The sequence below is a fragment of the Paramacrobiotus metropolitanus genome, unplaced genomic scaffold (genome assembly GCF_019649055.1).
Source record: "Paramacrobiotus metropolitanus isolate TYO unplaced genomic scaffold, Prichtersi_v1.0 Parri_scaffold0000080, whole genome shotgun sequence".
Taxonomy (NCBI): domain Eukaryota; kingdom Metazoa; phylum Tardigrada; class Eutardigrada; order Parachela; family Macrobiotidae; genus Paramacrobiotus; species Paramacrobiotus metropolitanus.
The window spans coordinates 101,878-115,613 of record NW_026570300.1 but is presented as its reverse complement, the minus strand read 5'-3'; the positions used below and the strand labels follow the sequence as shown (position 1 = coordinate 115,613).

The following is a 13,736-nucleotide window of genomic DNA, read 5'->3' as shown; positions in this document are numbered from 1 at the left end:
CGGGATGAGCAGCCGTATCATCCACTGCAAGTCAAAAGGTCAAGTAGGATAAACTGTGCGATCCGGCTAATGTTATCCATAAAACCAGAGCGCGACATTCTGTTTTGCACTGTACAGTCCATTACACTTGTTCCACACCTGCTGAATCCCGGCAGTTTATCCAGTTTTAGCGCAGTCGACTGTGGACACCCACTACTGTATTGTACAGCGATACAAACACATATCCCGTCCCAGATGGATCCATTACCGGCTGCTCTGATTATTAAATATTAAATTCCTTTTATTTTTCTCCACTCAACATCCGCGCCACCGGGGAATTCGACTGCGCATTGCACCCGCTGGACATATGCTGCAGTTGACCAGCGGCGCCATATATTACAACGTTATGATAATATTCTATGCATACTTCTAGTACTTGTATTGTACATGTGCGCCAGATCATGGCGTCAGCGCGTTGGCTGGTATATATACGTATAAACAGCGATAACACTAGTGCAAATTTACAAACATATTTACCACTAACAATTATTACATGGTCAACGCTTACTGTATTTTTAGTTCATAAGTATAAAAAAACAATATTTTATCGGAGACCGAATGCTTAAACGCAGAACAAAATGATAGACATAGTAAAAAGGCTTCCTGCGCGCCTATCCTGCGACCTACACAGTATATTTTGTACAACCCCCGATTTTCAATAACGTAAACATTTCAGTACATAATAAAATCACATGAAACTGTAGAATTTTAATTAAGTATCATGCAGTGTAAAGTAACTCTAAACTGAACTAGCGATTTCAAATCCTTAATCCATATAAGTTATAACAGTCCAAATAATTGTTAGCTACTTTAGTGATATTTTTAATACCGGCAAAAAGACTGCTGTCAACCACTTCTTTCCTGCATTGGATGGGCGTTTCTTATAATTATACACAGTAGTTAACTGAAACTGCAAACGGCACTGTTAGTACTGTCAGTTGTTCATTTCTGTGGCTTGTGCTAGCGCCAAAAGAAATTAAGTGAAATGCAAATTAAGCATAATCTTTTCCGGCCACTCGAGAAAAACACGCATTTTGGCGTGAAAATGCGCGCACGGTATTGCTGATTCACACGGCTAACCTTGTCGACAAGATTTATTTCACGCTAAAAATCAGCGGAAGCAGCGGCATCAGTGTACCCATATATAATTTTACCGTCGTATCCACCGGTAATTTACAAAAGGTCACCTGCCCACAGCCGTATCACATGTACAATGGCCGCTTTTGCTACGACAGTGAAATTATGCATATTCCTGACGCTGTTTTGCACACTGATCCTGCATATTCATGCAATGCCCGTATCGAATTCAGAGGGATCACAAGCAGTGCAAAATGGTAAGGTTTTATTATCTTACAATCGTACTACGTACGTTGACGAACGCAAAGCATTGCACATCTGCTTTTAATGGTAGCTTTACTGAAATGGTAATATTTTATTTTAAGTTGTGTATTGGTGACGGGTGACCTAAAGGATGTAGACTCTACGATGACCTAGTTTATGTATATATCAAGACTTTCGTTTTGTCCTAAATTTGTAATAATCGTATCATTCTGGTGAGCGTCTTTATACTTATGATTGCGCAACTACAGTAAATGACGTGTATTTGATTTTTATGTTTTTACAAATGTACAGATGCATAATTATAAGATCGAATTGCACTTATAATTACCATACTTTGTCTGTTGATGACCCTCTTCGTTTAATTACAAGCCCACTTCGAAATACAGCTTGCACTCATGTACAGTATATATATATATTTTTTTCTCATAAAAACTATGGTTCTCTTCATTATTTTCTTCCTTTTTCTGTAGGTCCCTTAAAACAGTAACGCTACTCGTAAGGTTACTACGACGTAATTCGGTGGAATACGGTTAATTCTTTAATTCCTTGCAGATGCGGTACACAGCAGGTCGAAGCGGCAGTTTGGTGGCTGGGGTTTAGGAGGGGACGCTCAAGGTTTCCTTTGGGGTTTGCTCTTCCATAATTACTGTAAGTACACAGTATACTGGTAACCGGTAATGCACAGTCCAACCAGTCGTCACTATTATTTTATCTCTTCCCGCAAAACGACCGAGCTTGTAAATCTTAATTCATAGTTGCTGTAATAAACCGAAACTAGCAAAGCTGGTAACAAAGCCTTTTCAGTTACGTCCGCACCAGCGTCCGGATAGCAAATCAGTGGGATGTACAGTTAATACATGGATCCAATGCTAACCACGTGACCTTTCCGCGCTTGCGCTTGAAAATTCCAGTATCAAGGTTAAAATGGATAAGCGCGACAATTTATGCCGTCAATATCTATTTACTAAACGTTCAGTACGTACGGAAAAAAGATATTTCGGCATTCTTAGTTAATATAACGAACATCTGTCTGAAGTGTTTAAGAAAGACTGGTGCCACTATGCACATGCTCAATAAATCACAAGTCTGGCGCAAAAACCATTCTACTCTTTCATTTTTATTCCGCTAAGCCGTTTCTGTACAAAGAATTTTTTTAACATCCTAACGCGAAAATTTTCACGAAACCAGAAGATTATTAACGAAAAACAAACCACGGACGATTGTTTCCAGTCACAAAAGCGTAACTGAACCACACATATCATGTTTTCTTACGGAAAACATACACCGAACGGATAAATCCTATCTACAGACAAATGTAGTCACAAAAGCCACATTCTTCCCGCGGAAACGTATACACACGAAGGGTCTTCTATCCTCCGGAACCCATGGAGGAGGCGCCCGACTGTTTGTGGATGAATTCCGCCGTTGAATCGTGGACTTTGCCGGCGATTTCCGGTGGGATATGGCTCTTCTTGGCGTGCTTGGCCAGCTCCTGCTTGTTGGCGGTGCCCGGGGAGAGGTCCTCCTTGGTCTCCAGGGAGCCGTCGTCTTCATCCTTCGAGTCGTCGGGTTTGATCTTATCGGCGGCATTTGAAATTCCACCTGTGAAAGAAAATACAAATACATCTCATTCAGGAAACAATCAGTTAAAAAATCAAACAAGCAAGCGGGATAATTTTCAGTCGAAATTAAAATCATACTAAATTTATTTATTCCTACTCGAAATGCACTTGATTATCAAACAATAAACTGTTACCAGTACTACATTATAAGAGTCTTCATAAAATCCATTAACTGATATTCCAATTACTCTATCGGATCGGAAAAAGCCGGTAAGCCATAAAACGTCTCTAAAAATGCGATACAAATCCAACCGACAAGCGATTGCAAGGTGATGGCAATTTACCAAAATAAATGCACACATTTTACAGTACCAAATCAATTTCAACAAAAAATTGCGAATTCCAGACGTCGCACCGAAATCAGTCCAAAAGGTGGTATTTAATTAGTATTCAACTAAAACAAAAACTTTTTATCCTCGTATTGAGTTCCGTTTATTCTTTTGAATTTCCAGAATTTAATTTTCCGCCGATAAGGTAACTAAAGTTTATTAAACACCTCCGCTTCACGTATGTCTCTCACAACGACACAAGCAAAAACCCTAATTAAGCAGAAATAGACGCAAATAATCTGGCCCAGAAAATCTAATCTGATTTGAAATAACACCGTTCGGACATAAACAATCCAAATCAACTTTAATCGTCCACCAGAACAATTTACTGAATTTAGAAAACATACTGCATAACCAAAACCAGACGCAACCGGTACTTCTCGGTTACCACTAATGCAACCCATGTGACCGGAAACAGAAAATTCGCTACCCACGCCGTATTGAATAATCAGCCATTTACTTTACGGTGATATTCATCTACCTGTGGATAATACGCGCTCATGCGCGGGTTTCTCCGTATGTTTCTTGTCCACATTCGTCGGTCCCGCGCCCGTATGCTGGCCTGTACGAAAATTAAACTTTTTACTATACGCCTCCCAATCAAAACCGGGCTCATTGCGGGGATCAGGCGGGTTAGTGCTCATCTCCTTGGCCGTGGGATGCGGAATCATGGGCGGCGGCGGACGCCGTGCTTTTATAGCTGTTAAAGAGAAGCGAACACCCGCACTATCGAGCCTGATCCTCAACTGAGACGACAATAGGCGGAATCGGTGATAGACACACCATCCCGTACGTACCCGTCAAGTCCTTCTTCTTGGCTTTCAGGACAGGCGCCGTGGTTGAGATGGAGCGTGGTGAGGATGCTGGCGCAGTGAAGGTGCTGTTACTGGCGCGATACAGTGCCAGCTGACAGCGTAGTAGATGGCGATTCATGGCGGGAAGATGGGAAAAATTATGCAAAAAGAATAGCAACTGAAGCGATGATTGTGTGAATAACACAGGAACGAAATAAGAGTGCAGTAACTCAAGATCACGGAAAAAACCAAAACAGAACGCTCACAGCGGCTCACTGGCAGTTTAGAAATTAACAGGAAAGGCTGGAAAGCAGCAACTGCGGTTTGGAAACGAGGTGGCGTGGCGTTGCGAGCGAGGTTCAGTTCAACGGAACCTACGCACGGGTGCGGACGATCTACATGCCTGTGGGCTGTGAGTGAGTGACGCCGCTCTCTTAAAAAATTGAAACATTTTATATTCAATATATTTTCGATTATGTACAGTTTAACAAATTAAAACTAGTAAGTATTGAATTATCTGTATGTGTTTATTTATTTCAGTTAGCTAAATTTACAATACTAATTTTACAAACACTGCAGATCATAATGTACTTTTGCTTAAATGTGGTAATTTGGCAGAAATGTCTTTATAAACTGCTTCCGCCTCCGCTCTGTTATGTACTCTGAAGTTCTGTACAAGACATTCTACAGGATAGAACGTTGATTTAAACATCCATTTGCATATACTCCTGCACAAAATTACATACAAAATACGAACAAATCTGTTCTAATTGTTGATGTACCCCCAAAAAGCCTGGTCTTCGCGTGGTCCATAGTACGATACTACTTCGCGTAGTGGAATCACTGGAATGTATCTGTACACAGTACTCTGTACTAGTACAAGTACATGTATGATATCGCATACCGTCTACGGTACAAATCTGTCATTTTTTTCGCAAATAATCCTCACAATAAAAAAGCCCAGAAGATGCAATCAAAAATTACGCATCAACATCGGGAAAAATAAAAAAAAGGTTCTGCTGCGGTAATAAAACAAGGCTAAGCAAACGCTGAACACAAATAAAATAGTCACAATTTTAACATTTTATAAAACAACCCCGAAGGGCCACAAAGCGATACGGCGCAAAATTCACAGACTGGAAAGCGAGCACATCTGTCCTAATACATGTATAAAAATATCGTGATACGCCGATTTCAAGCGCACACTGAGCATTTACATCCGTAGTACCCAGGGGAAACCTTAAACATTTTCATCCGCTCAGAGATCATCGTTTCCAATTCCCTCAAACGCCACATTGTCACTCCGCACATTGCGCGTCACCGTCACACTCACGCTTAAACTCTCCGTCCGCCCGTTTGTCTCGCCGCCGTTGCGCACCTTCTTCTCCCACTTTTCAATGCGTTTCCCGCTCTTCTTCATCATCAACTCCTCAACCATACTCTGCAGACACGCGCTCATCCACACGGCCTCCTCCGACACCACCGTCACCCACTGCAGCTGCTCCCGCGCCATCAGATACTCGAACATCAACGACGCCGTGTCCGGACTGCGCTCCGCCGGACCGCCACTGCGGAACGTCTCCGACAGACACAAGCGCCAGCAGCGCATCCTCACAATGCGAAAGACGGCCTCCTGTTTCCCGCCGACATTGACCGGACACACAAAATCCTTCCCGGTCAGATACGGGACGGTGCGGGTGCCGGGAGAGGGATAGTCCACGACGGCGGGTCCAAAATGGACACTCCCGTAGCCCTTGATGTTGCGGGCTAACTGGACGAATTCCCGACGGGACCCTTTACTCTGCAGGTGTTCCAGTTGGGCTTTCTGCTCGGAGGTGGGGACAATCCAACCGCGATTGATGGCGTCGACGGTCTCTACAAACAGGAGGTTGATGCCCACGCGGCTGGGTGAATCCAGGATTTCCGTGTCGAATTCGGCGTCCCAATAGGATTTTTTCAGGATAATACGCAGTTTCGGTCGGGATAGGCCGTTCGGGGGACTGTTGAGGTGGAGGCAAGCGAAGGGATACTCGAATGGTGCGAATTTTTTGAAAGGGATGTATTTGGCGGGAAGGTCTTCACGGGCGAGATACAGGGCGAAGTAGTTGGTCAGTTCAAGGGGGAGTTTAATGTCCCGGCAAACTGCTTCCAGGACCTCGTCGGCGGAAGTTTTCGGGTCAAGCTGAAGGGAAATGGCACTGCCGTTGAGCAAAAATACCTAAACAAACAATCCTGCTCAAGCTTGTTTATACAAGCCATTATCCTTTTTTCGGCACATTCATTCCATACTTCATACACTTGTATACAGAAAAAACGTACACGATAAACAGCTCTTAAAAATTTTTGGCAAATAAAATATCATCAGATCTCCACAACGACTTGCATGTACAGATACTGTCAGGTGGCTTACATGAAATTACGAAAATCAGCTCAAATTCAAGACGAAAACTATAGCCATAACTTACTAAATTTTTATTTCACAGTTTTTTTGCAGAACTTTATCAAATGTTCTATGCTTATTTTGCACTGCATCGATCAACATGCATTTTCTCCATTCAGAAATGAATGTAAACACTTTTAAAACCACAATCCAGGCAGCTCTGCCTTAAAAATCGCGATAGCAACCACCAGAACTATTCGTGCAAATTGACAAAATTCAATTAAAACTGCAAAACAACAATTAATAAACATCGAGCAGAATCAAAATTCTTATATAAATTGTACTCGTACCTGTAAATCGGAAGCATCCAGATCGTGCGCGGAGCGTAGGATAAGTTTTTTCAGGAAATCCTGCAGCGGTGCACTGTATACCGCCTCGGGCAGCTGTCCCAGATTCTGCATGTACTTCTCCAGTTGAGCCCGGCGAGCATTGACCTCCAGGGCAGAGAGATTGAACATCTTCTTCGGTGGGAACGATGGCAGGCTGCCATTGAAATGATTGCGCAGCCCGTTGTGGAGATCGGCGAATTCCCGATAGCGAGCCGATCCATGGTACGTCCCGTTGCAGTACAGTTTGTAGGAGGTGTACGTCGTGCCGTAGGCGTCAATGAGATCCTCCGTGCCCAGAATGGCGAAATGCATCTTCCCAATCAGCAATCAGTTATTCGTCAATCTACAAGCAATCAATAGAAAATTAAAAACTTAAATAAATATTATCCGCTCATCGATAGAAACTTATTGTTTTTAACCGTCTAAATTTTACTGACTTAAAAAATTAAATCTACGAAGTGGCACGTTTTGATATCGAATACTATATTACTACGAGTATTACAACAGTTTCCCTACAACTACTGCACGTTACCAGCCGGCAGTGCAGAGAAAATCCTTAAAAATACTTACCAAAACACTAGAAACACTGCAAACCAAATTTGATTTATTGAACTTAATAGTAGCGTAACTGCACGATGAACACATCAGCACACAGTATAATATCAATAATCAACAGCTGACGGTGTTATTCAGGTAAACAATGATTTCCTATGTCAACAATATGTCAAGTCAAATACCACGAAACACAAAAACGCCACAATACGATCCATAAATCACCGTAAGTAATTTTTGGATCGAAAGCCGGAGGCAAAGGAGCGATCGAAGGATAATCATTTGCATTCCACAAGGCAAATCAGCAATTAACTGAATTAAGTTGAAGTGAATTAACATTTAACATTACCTAATATTACTGCTAAGTCAGTATTAGCTATACAGCAGACATTAATCGTAAGTAGTGTATAGACGAGTATTGTACAAATTAATGAGGATTTACAGCGTAGTAGATAACCGGGCAACTGTTTTATTATGGAACACTTATAATTGAGCAAAACATGCAACGAGCACTGGTAACTGAAACTACTGCTTGAAATCATATTGCAATATATTACTGTATACAAAAATTCACTAACAAACAGCAACAACAGAGAGCACTGCTGACTGCATGGCGGAGGAATTAATTAAAAGAAAAATGTTAGTGCATATGTACAAAATAAACTTTCGCAAACAAAAACGGCGGTTAAAAATCAAAGCAAAAACCGCTAATTGAGGTCCGAAGAATTCGGAGCCAAAAATCGAGTGAAATGAATAATTTCTTCAATGGTTCGTAATTTCAACTAATTTGATAAATAAAAGAACTGAACGTTGACCGTCAACGTCGATACAAGATGACGCAAAATAATGTTCAAATTACCAATATCATGAAAATTATAAGTTTAAAACCACACTCTCGTGGCTTTTATCAAGCCAATGAACCGAAAAGTCTGAAAGCCGAAGAAGCTATTTCGGGATCACATTACACCATAATTTACTATCAATTATGTATTACGATTTACGATTAGTCAATCCATTTCAGCCTTCCGCCTGCTGTGTACACCGCCCCCGCAGTCTCGGGCCGTCTTACTGATTTATTTGGCGACAGATCAAAAATATTTCGCTTCATCTTTACGTTAGAGATCGAACAACAGATAAGAATCGCAGTAGTGACTTTCTGCTGACCAACGTTGGAATGCACAAATATTGTAAGAAAGTCAAAAGTGCACCTCAGCAAACGTCGCTGTAAAGTGTGCCTACAAACCGATTGTCCTCATTAAATTTGGAAATTTATTTCGATCAGCCTACAACATACACTTAAAAACACTTCTTTCTGGATAATTTAAAAACACATAAAAATCAACAAGGGTGCACGATACAAGATTCAGATGGCAAACGCAAATTTGAAATAATTGATGCACAGAAGTTGACAGAACCATGTACACTGTACAGTCAGTCAGTCACTACAGTGTACAATACAGCTTCATGACTTATCTACAACTCCCAAAAAGAAATCGCAAACATCATTCATAAAAAATTATAGCAAACCCACTTGGCATTGATTTTTAATTACCGAGAAATGAGTTGACTCACTCGTCAGCATCAGAAGGTAATTCCAAACAGACAATTTTTTCTGTACTTCCAAAATTAAATTAATTTATAAATTTCAGCTGCGGTAACGCTAGCGGCTAGTTTCAGTTTTTTTCGTATTTATAGAGTCATTAAACACTTAAAGTTGAAAATGTTGTCCACAACATACAGTGATTTAAGGTCGACAAAAATCGTTGTGATTTATGTGGGACTGCAATCATTACATTTTAAAAAGGTAGTTTAAATTTAAACATGGTACTTTAAGTTACACTCATCAAGACACGAAGCAGCGTCTTACCTTTTTTCCCCACTACAATCCGCTATGATGGAATGAGTAAATGTCAACACCGAAAAACGACGCAGTGGTGGAAAATCATTCAAATCACAAAACACTTGGGAAAACAGAATCAACAGAAACCAGTTTGGCTTGAGAACTTGTTCCGATGCTCACACGACACGCACATTTCCAGCATCGTCAAGTGGACTTAATTCAGGTCATGTTATCAACCACAGTAATGCTGCAGTTCTTGGGGAATTGATTTACACGCACAAGAATGATAATGCCAACGAACGCGAAACAATCCCAGAAAATTTCCTTTCAAATTAAGATGCATGCGCATTATCAATTTACTTCGTAATGAGTCTGACGCAGACCGATATGAATATTTTCAGGTTTCGGATTCAGCCATACCAGATAACCAGAAGCAAATCTTGCCTGTCGCAGGTGTGCTGGTGTTATACGGACCATGATTGGCTTATAGAATACTATGCACCAATAAGCAATAGTGCTGACTCCATTTTGCATTTCCTATTGGACGGTGGTGAACCAATCGAAACGGCGTGTGAGACGGCCACTTCCCATTTTAAAATTTAAGTACTTATAACTTAATCTTTTACTAAGGTTTCATTAAATCTTTGATTTAGGACATCAAAATCACTTATTTAAAACCTGTTCGCATATATTAACTTTCAACTTTTCTGACGAAAATATTCTTTTTGCCAATTTGCAGCGCGTTTTCCTGCACTAAACCTAATACAGTGTTAGTTAAATTCTCAAACTCCAAAAATTAATGTAATGCCATGCGTAAACAGCCACCCACCAGGGTCGGCGATTCGTTTTTCTTCGCTATAATCTTTTTCTTTCAGTTTTTCAACGTTTTTAACAACTGCTGACTCGACTCATAAACGCGAAATCCACATTTCACAGGCAATCGAAACATATACCGGTACAAATAAAACAACAAACGATAAAATAATGCAATAAAAAAGATGTCACCATTTCCTTGTCGTGTTCAAATAATCGCCATCTGGTGAGATATATCCCGGGATCGGTGGTGTGTTGACAGGGCCCTTCAGTGTGATTGGTAAACTCATGTTGTCCAACTGCAAAACAAAAATAACCAAAACCTAAAAATTAGAGAATAAAAATACCGTCGTGGGACAGAAGACTACACGCTAATCCTGCAAACACTACTACAGTACTTAGTAAACTGCCGACATTCCGTTAACCGCGACTGTTTGGTATGTTAACGACTTAACGTATCTCACGTTTTATAATACTTTTATTTCTTTAAATTTACTATTGAAGAATTTTGAAAATTAACCGAATTGCACGGAGCACGCAAAAACCGAACCACACATCCACAATTTGCAATAAAATTCAAACAGAAGCAGAACAAAGTAAGTAATATTAATCTAGAAACTGCAATTAACTTATCACGATATGTTTACCTGAACAGCTTTCTGATACAGCTCCTCCGATTCTATTCTCAGCTCACGCAAGGCAGCTTCCGCCGACATGACCATGGTGGAGAGTTTATCCTGTTCGGCTAAATACTGGTAATGCTTGTATCTCGTCCAGGTTTTTCGCAGTAACGCACGCCGTTCCAACTCTTCTTCTTCCAAGGGCGGAGGCTTTCGTGTTCTCTCTCTACCAAAACAAACAAAACAGTGAACAAATAACGGAAGCAAACAAATTCTACTTTTCGTTAGAGCAAGTCTGCAAGTGAAACATTTCTCCTTTGCAAAATTCACCCAAAAACGAAAAACAATTCTTAACCATTCATGTGCTGTCAGTTAAAATTTATTAAATAAAGAAAACAAAAGAGAAGGAAATTATGTACCAGCCAATAATTACGAGTGTAATGCCACTAAGAAACTAACAATAAACTGTAAACACAATCTTAGCAAGAAATATAAAATTTACCAGTTTCTATTACACACTTTCCAATTAGCGGAAACTGGAAAAAACAGCAGTCAAAGAAAAACGCGACGCTCTGGACTAAAAGTGCTTACACAGTTTATGGTCGGTAAAAATTTGATAACTGTATAAACATCCTGTAAGTACTGTACAGATGTTACTAACTTCATTTCCAGCCTCAGCTGCTTAGGGACGACCCATTCGTCAATGGGCTTGAGTTTCTGCGCATTCTTCGCAAGCTTGCTGATCGTCTTCTCGATCCTCTTCTTCTTGCGCTCCTCCCTCGCCCGCAGTACCGCGGGATCGACGCGTTTCTTCTTTTTCATAGGTTCCGCGCTATAAATTACAATAATATGTACGGGTCGTTGCTTGAAGCGCGGTAGTGAATACACGCATAATTAATTCCTGAATTCATGAATTTCATATTATTCACCAAAGAACCGGGTTGGTCCAGAATAACGCGGGGGAAAACGTGTGGAAGGGACATGCGGACCGGACGCTCCATGCAGATGAGAGAGGGAAAGTTCTGGCGAGGAAGCTCCGCAAGACATTCATCCTGATGATCATATCCAGACATCGAGCATCCAATAATCCAAGTATGTTCAAGAATTTCACAGCGCACCAGAAACGCGATGAGCTCACTAGTGACTAGTCACTACGATCACAACATGCTGTTCCACAAATCAAGAAGCATGGAGAGGACAAATGCCTGTTATCCACGGATAACGAAGTATAAATGATAACTGACGAGTACCTGTAAATATAATATGCAAACGGAAAACTTGACGACAGTTACGAAACGAAAATAAATTTGAAACTTTCAAATTGGAAGTACAATTTGGCAAACCATCGAATGACACTCGCGAAAAACTTGCAAGTTCCACTGGAGGGTTGAGGCGCCTATCCGACGCACTTATAGACGTAAATGCTGTACAAGCCCCTTCTGCGCATACTTCGTTGCACTATGCTACCGCATCTTTATTACGCTCCTTGTGTTGCTTTTAGTTTTGAAGTTTTACTCTTATTCATCGCATCTTGTCATCGCACGCATAATAACGTTCATCATTCTAATATTTATGGATACAATACACCAACTGCGATAAATGTCGCAGCGATACAACAATGCGAAACTGGAGTTACTAGAACTGACAACTGGTTGTGGTAAAACATTTCCGCACGGAAAACTGAGAAGTGCCCAACATCACATATTTTTAAAACAAAAATCTAACAAATCAAAGAATCACGTATAAACGGACTTAAAACGCCTGAGTGTCTTCCACGCTTCACTCATCCTTGGGAATCACGGAATTATAATGCTCCCCGAGACTTAATTCATGCCGGTGGAAGACGACAGTCAACGGCAGCACCGCTTCCTTTTGATATTCTTCACCGATAAACACTTCCGGTCCCTCCGCCTGCAGCACCCGAATCGGCCGCTGCAGACCGGCCGAGAGGGCGCGCAGCTCCACCTGGCTGCCCCAGGCGTTGGTCTCCACCACCTCCCGGCAGTACTCATCGAAATCCTCATGGACGAAAGGTTGGAATTCATCGCGATGTGCTCGCATGAAACCGCCCGCCATCTCCCGCAGACTCTTCACGGTCTTCTCCACACCGTGCAGTTTCAGTTGGTGGACGAGGGAAAAATACAGGCAATTGCCATCCGCTGGCATATCCACCACGCGCAGCCCGTTCTCATCCAGGATCTTTTTTAATTTGATTTTTTCCATGGTGCGCGCTGACACCTGGATGGGACCGGTGTCGTCGGGTTTCAGGGACTTTTTCAGCTCGGCTTGTTTGGCTTGCTTGTTCTGGCGACGCCGTTGCGCGCGGGTGGCTTTTTTTCCGGGTTCCGTGGCGGTTTCGTTGTCGGAATGCACGGGAGATCCGTCCGGGACCTCGGCGACCTCCGCAGGCGTTATCTCCAGGTTCGCTGTCTCTCCGCTCAACTCATCCACGGAGGCGTCCCCATCAGTGTGGGGCTCGGTTGGAAGGGTAGCCTTGGGTTGGAATTCCGCGAGTTCGCGCTCATGACGCTCCTGGAGCTCTTTTTCGAGGGCGGCGATCTCCCCGAGAACTTCTTTGCGACGTTTCTTGTCGGAAACGGGTGCTGATTTCTTCAGCGTTGTACATTTGGTCTGGAGGTCCTTCAGCTCCCTCCGATGCCGCTGATGGATATCCTCTTCGTCCATCTGTTTATCTTTGCGGAAGTAGAGATACAAACAAAGAAGAAGGAGAAGAAAATAATGACCGAGTGTCAATATCACGGAAAGATTGATGGCAAACGCAGTTTCGGCCAGTTTGCCTGACTTTGAACGTTGCTGCTGAAAATTCTTTCAGCCACTCCTAGGTACAAAAGTGACAACAGGATCACGTTTATTTATACCTTACGAAAGTTGGGGCGGCTGAAATAATCAGAGAAAAACTCAAAAGAAGTAAAAAAACTTACAAAGTTAACTGTTAACAGTTAAGTTGTTAACTTAAAATTGAAATCTTGGAATTCTGCATTCTTGGATGTATTCTG

General features: G+C 41.7%; 4 protein-coding genes and 1 long non-coding RNA gene across 6 annotated transcripts; 1 reads left to right on the top strand and 4 right to left on the bottom strand.

Moving 5' to 3' along the window:
• The first annotated feature begins 1,129 nt into the window (after positions 1-1,129).
• On the top strand, positions 1,130-2,526 carry LOC129595590 (uncharacterized). The gene is made up of 3 exons (XR_008691340.1): positions 1,130-1,373; positions 1,933-2,028; positions 2,185-2,526. It is a non-coding gene; the product is annotated as an uncharacterized LOC129595590 (long non-coding RNA).
• LOC129595589 (uncharacterized) lies at positions 2,482-4,424 on the bottom strand. Of its 2 annotated transcripts, none has more exons than XM_055492644.1 (3): positions 4,129-4,424; positions 3,813-4,031; positions 2,482-2,982 (listed from the first exon to the last, which is right to left on the bottom strand). In XM_055492644.1, exons 1-3 carry the CDS (start codon positions 4,262-4,264, stop codon positions 2,750-2,752), a joined length of 588 nt encoding a protein of 195 aa, XP_055348619.1. In that variant the 5' UTR covers positions 4,265-4,424; the 3' UTR covers positions 2,482-2,749. The 2 variants fall into 2 exon arrangements, with proteins under 2 accessions (XP_055348619.1, XP_055348620.1); XM_055492645.1 differs by having other exon boundaries at positions 3,813-3,893; positions 4,129-4,422.
• Positions 4,425-5,033: 609 nt separating this feature from the next.
• On the bottom strand, positions 5,034-9,687 carry LOC129595582 (sorting nexin-17-like). Its single transcript, XM_055492632.1, has 3 exons — positions 9,314-9,687; positions 6,856-7,237; positions 5,034-6,343 (listed from the first exon to the last, which is right to left on the bottom strand). The coding sequence occupies exons 2-3, from the start codon at positions 7,204-7,206 to the stop codon at positions 5,384-5,386; spliced, it is 1,311 nt and encodes a 436-aa protein (XP_055348607.1). The 5' UTR covers positions 7,207-7,237; positions 9,314-9,687; the 3' UTR covers positions 5,034-5,383.
• Positions 9,688-10,093: 406 nt separating this feature from the next.
• On the bottom strand, positions 10,094-12,056 carry LOC129595634 (39S ribosomal protein L40, mitochondrial-like). Its single transcript, XM_055492692.1, has 4 exons — positions 11,649-12,056; positions 11,381-11,551; positions 10,747-10,945; positions 10,094-10,398 (listed from the first exon to the last, which is right to left on the bottom strand). Exons 1-4 carry the CDS (start codon positions 11,780-11,782, stop codon positions 10,288-10,290), a joined length of 615 nt encoding a protein of 204 aa, XP_055348667.1. The 5' UTR covers positions 11,783-12,056; the 3' UTR covers positions 10,094-10,287.
• A 245-nt stretch (positions 12,057-12,301) lies between these two features.
• Positions 12,302-13,720, bottom strand: LOC129595617 (deubiquitinase OTUD6B-like). Its single transcript, XM_055492676.1, has one exon. It carries the CDS (start codon positions 13,402-13,404, stop codon positions 12,499-12,501), a length of 906 nt encoding a protein of 301 aa, XP_055348651.1. The 5' UTR covers positions 13,405-13,720; the 3' UTR covers positions 12,302-12,498.
• Positions 13,721-13,736: the final 16 nt, after the last annotated feature.

Excerpts from the sequence above, each read along its gene's own strand:
- LOC129595589 (XM_055492644.1), bottom strand. The coding sequence starts at position 4,264 with ATGAATCGCCATCTACTACGCTGTCAGCTGGCACTGTATCGCGCCAGT. Across the intron at positions 4,032-4,128 it reads CAAGAAGAAGGACTTGACGG|CTATAAAAGCACGGCGTCCG; the intron begins GTACGTACGGGA and ends TCTCTTTAACAG. Across the intron at positions 2,983-3,812 it reads TGAGCGCGTATTATCCACAG|GTGGAATTTCAAATGCCGCC; the intron begins GTAGATGAATAT and ends TTTCTTTCACAG.
- LOC129595617 (XM_055492676.1), bottom strand. The coding sequence starts at position 13,404 with ATGGACGAAGAGGATATCCATCAGCGGCATCGGAGGGAGCTGAAGGAC.
- LOC129595582 (XM_055492632.1), bottom strand. The coding sequence starts at position 7,206 with ATGCATTTCGCCATTCTGGGCACGGAGGATCTCATTGACGCCTACGGC. Across the intron at positions 6,344-6,855 it reads TGGATGCTTCCGATTTACAG|GTATTTTTGCTCAACGGCAG; the intron begins GTACGAGTACAA and ends TTGTTTGTTTAG.
- LOC129595634 (XM_055492692.1), bottom strand. The coding sequence starts at position 11,782 with ATGATCATCAGGATGAATGTCTTGCGGAGCTTCCTCGCCAGAACTTTC. Across the intron at positions 10,946-11,380 it reads CAGCTGAGGCTGGAAATGAA|AGAGAGAACACGAAAGCCTC; the intron begins GTTAGTAACATC and ends TTGTTTTGGTAG. Across the intron at positions 10,399-10,746 it reads TGTATCAGAAAGCTGTTCAG|TTGGACAACATGAGTTTACC; the intron begins GTAAACATATCG and ends TTTGTTTTGCAG.